The 10,552-nt window shown below is 45.6% G+C and overlaps 1 protein-coding gene across 5 annotated transcripts in view; it reads right to left on the bottom strand.

The window, feature by feature from the left end:
• Positions 1-296: 296 nt before the first annotated feature.
• The window catches only part of LOC124111787 (lethal(3)malignant brain tumor-like protein 3), a 39,989-nt gene continuing 29,733 nt past the window's right edge, over positions 297-10,552 (bottom strand). For 3 of the 5 annotated variants that reach the window (XM_046471593.2, XM_048399895.1, XM_046471594.2), the window contains 7 exons: positions 9,614-9,839; positions 8,551-8,653; positions 7,447-7,593; positions 6,606-6,773; positions 5,406-5,467; positions 4,576-4,808; positions 297-3,905 (listed from right to left, as the gene is read on the bottom strand). In XM_046471593.2, the coding sequence (XP_046327549.2) occupies positions 3,777-3,905; positions 4,576-4,808; positions 5,406-5,467; positions 6,606-6,773; positions 7,447-7,593; positions 8,551-8,653; positions 9,614-9,839 (1,068 nt within the window). In that variant the 3' untranslated portion in view covers positions 297-3,776. The remainder of the gene's footprint in view (positions 3,906-4,575; positions 4,809-5,405; positions 5,468-6,605; positions 6,774-7,446; positions 7,594-8,550; positions 8,654-9,613; positions 9,840-10,552) is intronic. The other 2 variants (XR_007222251.1, XR_007222250.1) reach the window with 2 other exon arrangements.

The following is a 10,552-nucleotide window of genomic DNA, read 5'->3' as shown; positions in this document are numbered from 1 at the left end:
ACGCCGCACTCAGCAATATTCCAGCTATATGACGGCGGTCTGTAAATAATCCGAGTCTGGACCAGACAATCCAGTGATTGACATCATGAGCATCGATCTACGCAATTGGGATACCATGACATGCATCAACCAAGTCACACTATGACAAACATAGGGCGTTAGGGACCAATATAAAACTGGAATCTCAAACATGTTGGGGAGTCCAAGCTTAAGGACATTTTTTATCCAGTTTTTATGAACATCTATTCCAAAGAATTTTAGAGAACGCTTTTCACTAAACGACACACAACTCTGAATGGTGAATAAAAATCTTTTATTTGAGACAAAGATGAATGTGTTGAATACAAGTTTTTTCACCCTCAAGAAACATCTTCAGTAAGACCTAACAAAGCATCACCCACAAGACCCATCCCTCTCCATAGATACCCATGTCCTTCTGGTGTGCAACACCCAATGCATCAACTCCCATCGATGTACCCACCCACATCACAAGTGTGTACCCCTCCCACATAAACGGCATCTTGTGAAACCCACCCATATCACTAGCATCTAGTTTACCCCTCCCATATCACTAGTGTATGTATCCCTCAAACAATATCAGGAGTTTGTGTACCCCACTAATATCAATAGCATCTTTTGGATCCCACAGACACTACACGTTTGTACCCCACCGATATCACAAATGTGTGTCCCCCTTAAACATATCACGCCTGTGTACTGCACTAATATCATTAAACATCTTTTGAATCCTACCATCATTACACATGCGTATCCCACCCTAATCACTAGTGTGTGTACTCCTTGCATATCACTAGTGTGTGTTCCCCACCCATAATGCTAGCATTTACCAATCTCACTGGCATCTAGTCTCTCCCATATCACTAGCATCTAGTGTACCCTCAATAACATATCCCCAGATTTGAGCACTGTTAGCTGTCAGCAGATACCAGTAAGGCAATAACAATAATAATAGAAACAATAGTAGTACAAAGTCCCACTGGGCTATAGAAACAATCAACAGACCACCCTCTACACAGCCACCGGAGCTGTCCACCATAATGATCCTGCCAGGTCACAGATTGCCTCTTATGAAGGCACTAGGAATTACTCAACATATAAAGCCTCTTGTTCAAAGGTTGCTTCTAGGGGTTATACCATGTACCAAAGTCACCTCTGCAACTAAGCTCAGGTACCTATGTCACCTCTACAAGCACTCAGGTACCAAGATCACCTCTACAAGCACTCAGGTACCAAGGTCACCTCTACAAGCTCGGGTACCAAGGTCACCTCTACAAGCTCGGGTACCAAGGTCACCTCTACAAGCTCGGGAACCAAGGTCACCTCTACAAGCTCGGGTACCAAGGTCATCTCTACATGCAAGCTCAGGTACCGAGGTCACCTCTACAGGCAATCAGGTACCAAGGTCATCTCTACAAGCGCTCAGGTACCAAGGTCACCTCGACAAGCACTCAGGTACCAAGGTCACCTCGACAAGCAAGCTCAGGTACCAAGGTCACCTCTACAAGCACTCAGGTACCAAGGTCATCTCTACATGCAAGCTCAGGTACCGAGGTCACCTCTACAGGCAATCAGGTACCAAGGTCATCTCTACAAGCTCAGGTACCGAGGTCATCTCTACATGCAAGCTGAGGTACCGAGGTCACCTCTACAGGCAATCAGGTACCAAGGTCACCTCGACAAGCAAGCTGAGGTACCAAAGTCACCTCTAAATGCGCTAAGGTACCGAGGTCACCTCTACAAGCACTCAGGTACCAAGGTCACCTCTACAAGCACTCAGGTACCAAGGTCACCTCTACAAGCTCAGGTACCAAGGTCACCTTGACAAGCACTCAGGTACCAAGGTCACCTCTACAAGCACTCAGGTACCGAGGTCACCTCTACAAGCTCTTAGGTACCGAGATCACCTCTACAAGCACTCAGGTACCGAGGGCACCTCTACAAGCACTCAGGTACCGAGGTCACCTCTACAAGCACTCAGGTACCTAGGTCACCTCTACGAGCACTCAAGTACCGAGGTCACCCCTACAAGCTCTTAGGTACCGATATCACCTCTACAAGCACTCAGGTACCGAGGGCACCTCTACAAGCACTCAGGTACCGAGGGCACCTCTACAAGCACTCAGGTACCGAGGTCACTTCTACAAGCTCTCAGGTACTGAGGTCACCTCGACAAGCACTCAGGTACCAAGGTCATCTTATCAAGCAAGCTCAGGTACCAAAGTCACCCCTACTAGCACTCAGGCACCAAGGGCACCTCTAGAGGTGTATCTCAGACAAGAAGGTCACCCCTCTGGTGGTAAGCCTATGACCACTACAGATCAGTCAAAGGTACACTGGTTACCTTGTGAAGTGTACATTCTGTACCATTCTAGAGATTAGCTAGGTAGTACGATCACTGCTAGTGTCACCACTAGGGGTCAGCCCACTGTAGCAATGTCACCTCAAGGGTCAGCCCACTGTAGCAAGGTCACCTCCAGGGGTCAGCCAACTGTAGTAATGTCACCTCCAGGGGTCAACCCACCTCTAGGGGTCAGCCAACTGTAGCAATGTCACCTCAAGGGTCAGCCCACTGTAGCAAGGTCACCTCTAGGGGTCAGCCAACTGTTGCAATGTCATCCACAAAGGCTAGAATTACATTTTCTGAGCATTTTATACTCGTCCTAGTTAAGGTCTGCACTACGACCAGAGGTCAGTGAGAAGTGCAAAGAAATAAGGAAATAAGGTGCACATTTTGCTGTAACCTCCATCAACATGCATTCACATTTTACTTACACATGCAGTGCAACCAAACAACAAGCTGTAACAGTATCTCCAGACTCTATGAGAACAAGAATGCATAAACTATCACCTGTATCACCAGTAGACATCACACAAGAACTGGTTCTATCACTTGTACTCTCCAACACAGCGTGAGTATGGTTCCTGTATTATGTCTCAGACAGCACCAAGTCATCACCTTCACTCATTATGCATGGAGTTATCACTTGAAGTCATGCTGCCAGTTTACACAATGTTGCAAAGACCCCATCATGACCTCAGATTATCACTGACACAAAGCAGTTTCAGTCACTCACACTCCGTCATACAGAGAGATGTCAGTTAACACACATACAGATCTTCACAGCTGCCGACTGTCACATTACACTTATGCCATCCCGAGTCTTCTGTGGCTGATGCCAGACCATGGCACGTGTCACTGATAAAACTCAATTCCACGTATCTCAAACACAAAGGCATTTCCTGTATTCACCCGACCATGTCTTGTACATTACAACACTCTTCACACATTACAACATGGTGCTCACTCGTGCGTCGCACATTACGTATGTCTCACATTTCGTGTGTCGCACATTACGTGTGTCGCACATTACGTATGTCTCACATTACGTGTGTCGCACATTACGTGTGTCTCACATTACGTATGTCTCACATTACGTATGTCTCACATTATGTGTGTCGCACATTACGTATGTCTCACATTACGTGTGTCGCACATTACGTATGTCTCACATTACGTGTGTCGCACATTACGTGCGTCGCACATTACGTATGTCTCACATTATGTATGTCGCACATTACGTATGTCGCACATTATGTGTGTCACACGCCCTATTCTGTGTTTTACACAGTGAACTACATCTACAGCCAGCAGCTGACCTTGACCTCTACGGGACTACGACAACATCCATCCTGCTTATTATGCTACACTATGTGTTGGGTAACCCAGCATGATGCTTGTCCTATGCCCGTCTGCATCACGCTTCATTGGCACTTTTGAACATGAGTATGCTGTTGAAGATCTTGAGAGCAGGACCAAGCTTTATGTTCATGATCTTCACAATATCAGTTTGATTCAAGAGAAGGAATGCTTCTCCATCAATTTGCTGGAACAGAGAAAGTCAAGTGATACTATTCAACACACAATATTGTTTCGATGATACAACTTTGATATGGTAGTGATAACATATTGACTTAACACCATTCTACTAATAAGGAGGTTGGACAGGTAGCCTGGTAGTTAAAGCGTTCGCTCGTCACGCCAATGACCCAGGTTCGATTCCTGACATGGGTACAATGTGTGAAGCCCATTTCTGGTGTCCCCCGCCGTGATATTGCTGGAATATTGCTAAAAGTGGCCTAAAATCATACTCACTCACTCACTAATAATGAAGTGGAAAAAAGGGATAACAGGAACTTTGATAATAATATTGTATTGGTTCTACTGATAATATAGTACTGACTATTTAGGTGGAAAATTAATCTCAGCATAATTTAACAAAACAGCTGCCTATGGAGACCAAACAGTTGCCAATGAAAACAAAACAGCTGATCAAAACAGTTATCTACTGTGACAAACCAGGCATGAACCAAGATGGATCAGTTATATGTCAACTGAGAGGAAACAGCCGCCTATCAAGACAAGACATCCAGCTACAGAGACAAAACAGCAGCCTTCTGGGATACAGCTGTCTAGTGGGACAATGAAACTGTCAGTTTGACACATTCCACCTGCATCCTATTTATCCTATTTCTATGCTGTCAAGCTAGAGTTACCTCCTCCTGAAAGACCTTGCCCTGTTCCTCACATCCTGGTAGAGTCTGCACAAAGTCAGCCACCTCCGTGATGGTCCACTTGGACACGGTGCCCGCCCTGATCTTGTCCACACCAGGCAACAGCTTAGAGTGCTGCTCCCAGCACAGAGGGAGGTCACGGGCAGGGTTGGGAGCCATGGCCGACATGAAGACCGACTGGTGGATCTCCTGGTGAACAGCCTCAGTGTCTTCCCCTGTGGGAGAGAACATGTCTGTCACAGCCCTGGACTTACACCCCCCCCCCCCCCCACACACAGCCTCAGTGTCACAGCCACGTACATCACCAACACACACATAACCCTCCCCTGTTACTCACACATACTCCTGTGATGTCTTCTTTTGTTTTTTGAGGCTTGTGTTATTGGTACAGTAGACTATGTTTATAACGAACAACGATTTGACGGATCTAACAAATCTTTCGTTTGGTCCCGTCCATTTGCTGTATATATGCTAATAACAAACTATGGTTATAATGAACTAAAATTAGTGGTCCCATTAAGTTTGTTATTACTCTAATTTACTGTATAATGACATCTGTTGATCTTTATTTTCTGGTTCAACTATGCTCAATGACAGAGGGCCACGTCACCTCTGATGGGGTTTTATATTTTAAAAATAAAAACGTGTACCCCACTGAGATAGGGTAATCTGTACCCCCACTAAGGTATGTCTTTATAAACATTGTAAATAACCTGTTTTCCTCAGTTAAGCCTTAACAAACATCTACCTGTAAGCTGTCATACTTGAATTAACTGAACTGTTCCCAAACAGAAGGCCTTGACCACACTTACTGATCTCTTCCTTGACACGGAACGGTCGTTCTACACGCTCACCAAACCTCAGGAACTTGTGTCTGAAACACAACATACACCATGAAACTTGACCTTCATACTATCCTTTACATGATACCACATGATAACAGATGAGGCAAGAATTACACACTGTGAGTGAGTTGGGTTTAATGTCGCCCCAGTATTTAAGTTTAGGTCTTGTCAGCTCAATGAAGAGGTAGACCAACACTGACATAGACCCACAGTGATGTGGTCTCACACTGACGTAGACCCACAGTGATGTGGTCTCACACTGACGTAGACCCACATTGATGTGGTCTCACACTGACGTAGACCCACATTGATGTGGTCTCACACAGACATAGACCCACATTGATGTGGTCTCACACAGACATAGACCCACATTGATGTGGTCTCACACTGACACTGATGTGGTCTCACACTGACGTAGACCCACATTGATGTGGTCTCACACAGACATAGACCCACATTGATGTGGTCTCACACTGATGTAGACTCACATTGATGTGGTCTCACACTGACGTAGACTCGCAGTGATGTGGTCTCACACTGACGTAGACTCGCAGTGATGTGGTCTCACACTGATGTAGACTCGCAGTGATGTGGTCTCACACTGACGTAGACCCACATTGATGTGGTCTCACACTGACGTAGACTCACAGTGATGTGGTCTCACACTGACATAGACCCACATTGATGTGGTCTCACACTGACGTAGACCCACAGTGATGTGGTCTCACACTGATGTAGACCCACAGTGATCTGGTCTCACACTGACGTAGACCCACAGTGATCTGGTCACACACCCATGTAGGTTGCCGTAGTTTATCACTTTGATGAAACCTGTTATGCAGTAACATGCTGGCAGACCAAGGATTAATCTGGGTGTCTCTTAGGACACAATTAACAATCAGAAGATCTACTTCCATCCCGAATAAACGAACATGCCCTAACATACTTGCGATTCTACAGACAACTACAGTCCATTTTGCAATGAATACTTTGTACCTAACAATAAACATATAAAAATAACAAACAGCTTTACCGTATTGACATTTAATAAACTATTCCTGATTTTGAGTTCATCGTTCTCATTTGCAGCCAAATTGACTGTGATGACTCTTATCAATAGAAGAACTAGCTCTGGCGAGTGTGAATCTCTGTCTGTTCCTTGTATACCTTTTTCGGCCTCGTTTGGCACCAAAATATGGCTTTGGAGGACTGTCTTCTTTCTGTTTGAACTTGAGAAGGTTTTTCTCTGCCAGAGGACAGCCAGACAACTTATGATGAGCGGTAAACTTGCCCGTGATGTGACCCGACCCATCACAGCCTGGGGTGGGACATCTCCTGAAACATGAAGGGACGAGATGTATATCAGGCCACCTGTGCCTATCTTTGCCTGCACACAACAAACACCATCAAAGCCACCAACTTTCTTCTCCTTTTCTTATCCTATCATAATGTAATACCTTGATCGAGGTGAAATGGGGTTTAACATCGCATTTAAGATAATTGCACATACATAGTGACACGTATGTGTGGTGTGTGTCTGGTGAGGTGAGGTGAGACGAGGCGAGGCAAGGCGCAGAGGAGATGTGGAGGTGAGGGTGGCAGAAGAGGAGGGTGAGGAGGTGAGGGTGGCAGAAGAGGAAGGTGAGGAGGGGAGGGTGGCAGATGAGGAGGGTGAGGAGGGGAGGGTGGCAGAAGGGGAGGGTGGCAGAAGAGGAGGGTGAGGAGGGGAGGGTGGCAGAAGAGGAGGGTGAGGAGGGAGGGTGGCAGAAGAGGAGGGTGAGGAGGGTGAGGAGGGAGGGTGGCAGAAGAGGAGGGTGAGGAGGGGAGGGTGGCAGAAGAGGAGGGGAGGGTGGCAGAAGAGGAGGGGTGAGTGGCAGAAGAGGAGGGGAGGGTGGCAGAAGAGGAGGGGAGGGTGGCAGAAGAGGAGGGTGAGGAGGGGAGGGTGGCAGAAGAGGAGGGGAGGGTGGCAGAAGTGGAGGGGTGAGGAAGGGAGGGTGGTGCAACTAACTTGGCCTCCGGTGATGAGGGGTAGTCCAGCTTGCTGCGAGCTGACAACGGGGTGGGGAGAGAATCCTCGGACCGGGTGGAGCCGAGGCGGTCTTGCAGTGTTGTCTCCTTGTTCATGTTCATCGTAGAATACGGGCAGCCGAATGCACTGGAACAAAGGAGGTTTTGTTTAGATACACGGAGCATGTTCAGTGATAAAATATATGAGGAGTCAGGAGGTCCTTGAGATCTTTGACTACAGTAATCTTAATCTTTCGACACAAAGGTTATGACCAATACACTGTCATCACTAGTGTCAAAACACGTCCCACTTGACTTACATCTGACACAGGTACGACACTGTACTCAAATATGTACAAAACGTCCTTAAGATTTCTGACCCAGTAAGCATCACCTGCCTTACAACATACAACACAGAAAAATACATCCATCAGACTGAACAAAACATCAACAAGGTATAAGCCTCTGTACTTGTTTAATTTCAAGTGGAGAAAATACATTTACCATACCCTCAACATAGGTCAAGTTAAGTCTTTACTTCTCATGAAGGCCACTGGCCCATGATGATATTTACATGAATATGTGAAAGCATACTTCAACACATCTAGGTTAACCTGTCTTTATAACTATCTGTCTCTTGGCATAGGTTTGCGACACAAATTTACATGGCTTCTTTAGCAATTTCCACATTGCAGCATTTGAAACTTATTCAGAGTTGGATATTAACAATACATTTTCGGTAATATTCTCTGAGTTACAGATTAAAACAAAATGATGTTCATTTTCTGTACCAAGTTTACAACAGGACACATGTGTAGTGGTAACTCTATTCCCAACCACCTACCTTAATTTACATTCAGTTTTAACAGTCTTGCTCTAAGTCTAATAATCAGGCTACGGCGTTTCTTGTCTGAGATTACAGATAGATATATTTCATGCTCTAATAACGTTTTGAACTCTCTATACAGTCTGTACCTGGAACTATTGTTCAAGACGTTATTCCAGGACTGGAAATACATATTTATCAGTGCATGTTTAAATACCTTAAGAAGAGCTACTTTAGCACCAACTGATTGAGATAACGACTAAAAACATTTAGCCTCACCTGTGATGGCCGACATACTTGGCCCCCTTTATGTGGCCGACACCCCTGCACCCGGGGGTGGGACACCCACCTTGACTGGGGGAGGACGCTAGCTCCGATGGACCTTGATGGAATAAAAGGTGATGTGAAAATAACTGTCTAAACATTTGTCCAGATGGCTAAGAAAACTTTCCTCAACTTTGGAAAGTTTGGTCCATTTGAAGTATGCAAGTGATATGTGCTTAACAGACTGAGTGGCCCTGATTAAACTACGTGACTGAGTGGTCCTGACTATGTGACTCACCGAGTGGTCCTGTCTATGTGACTGAGTGGTCCTGTCTATGTGACTGAGTGGTCCTGACTATGTGACTCACCGAGTGGTCCTGACTATGTGACTGAGTGGTCCTGTCTATGTGACTGAGTGGTCCTGTCTATGTGACTGAGTGGTCCTGTCTATGTGACTGAGTGGTCCTGTCTATGTGACTGAGTGGTCCTGACTATGTGACTCACCGAGTGGTCCTAACTATGTGACTGAGTGGTCCTGTCTATGTGACTGAGTGGTCCTGTCTATGTGACTGAGTGGTCCTGTCTATGTGACTGAGTGGTCCTGTCTATGTGAATGAGTGGTCCTGTCTATGTGACTGAGTGGTCATGACTATGTGACTGAGTGGTCCTGTCTATGTGACTGAGTGGTCCTGACTATGTGACTGAGTGGTCCTGTCTATGTGACTGAATGGTCCTGACTATGTGACTCACCGAGTGGTCCTAACTATGTGACTGGGTGGTCCTGTCTATGTGACTGAGTGGTCCTGTCTATGCGACTGAGTGGTCCTGTCTATGTGACTGAGTGGTCCTGACTATGTGACTGAGTGGTCCTGTCTATGTGACTGAGTGGTCCTGACTATGTGACTGAGTGGTCCTGTCTATGTGTCTGAATGGTCCTGACTATGTGACTCACTGAGTGGTCCTAACTATGTGACTCACTGAGTGGTCCTGTCTATGTGACTGAGTGGTCCTGTCTATGTGACTGAGTGGTCCTGATTAATGACGTGAGTGAGTGACCAAGACTAACTATGTGACTCACTGAGAGGGTGTTCGAGGACATGTCCTGTCTTGCGGCACCAACCGACCGGGCGGATCTCCAAGCTATCATCTTCCAGGTAGTAGTCGTAGACGTCGGACCAGCCATCGAAATGGATCCTCACCTGGTAGTTTTCTGCCTCAGCTATAGTAGCCACACGCATCAGTCTTGGATTGCGACGGTCCACTACTTCGACCTTCATGCCGGGGTCAAACCCCACCTGGGGGCGCTGCAAGGATATCCCATGTTACACCAGCCCTGTCTCACACTCACCCACAGGACGCAGTGGAGCATGCAGGTTGTAAACAGCTCACAATGTATCACAACAGTCAGGGTACTATTTATCCACTGATATGAAAACTAGCATTAATTTTCTTGTGTAATTCAGAACTTAAATCATTGATTAGGACTTTATTCAAAATTTCACAAACAAAACTAAATGAATCAAGTCATGTAATGCTACAAATATGTATTTTTTAGGGTAAAAATATCATTAATACTTATCCTGACTCATATCATCTCATTCTGTAGGGTGATAATGTCTTTGTATTTGGTGTTGTAAACGTGTTGTAAACATGATTATACTTCACTCATTTGTTTGTTGTTTAACGCCACACTTGGCAATATTCCAGCTATATGATGGCGGTATGTATATAATTAAGTCTGCACAGACAATCCAGTGATTGACATCACAAGCAAGTTACATGCATCAGCCAAGCCAGTGAGCCTGACCATGTGGCCCCGTTAGTGGGCTGATGACAATTCTAACCCAGATCTTCAACTGGTGTCAGTTGCTATGAGCTGACATCCACTAGAGAATGTTTGCATGAGATATTTCCTTCTCTTTAATTAACTTGCCTGTACAAAATATGACCAAGGAAATGTCCTACCTGCACATTTTGCCACTTAAATGATACTAATCAACAAATGCATCTAGATATA

This window comes from Haliotis rufescens, unplaced genomic scaffold, assembly GCF_023055435.1.
Source record: "Haliotis rufescens isolate VD_foot unplaced genomic scaffold, xgHalRufe1.0.p SCAF_2, whole genome shotgun sequence".
In the NCBI taxonomy this organism is placed as follows: domain Eukaryota; kingdom Metazoa; phylum Mollusca; class Gastropoda; order Lepetellida; family Haliotidae; genus Haliotis; species Haliotis rufescens.
The sequence above is the reverse complement of the archived record's forward strand: the minus strand, read 5'-3'. Positions and strand labels throughout refer to the sequence as shown.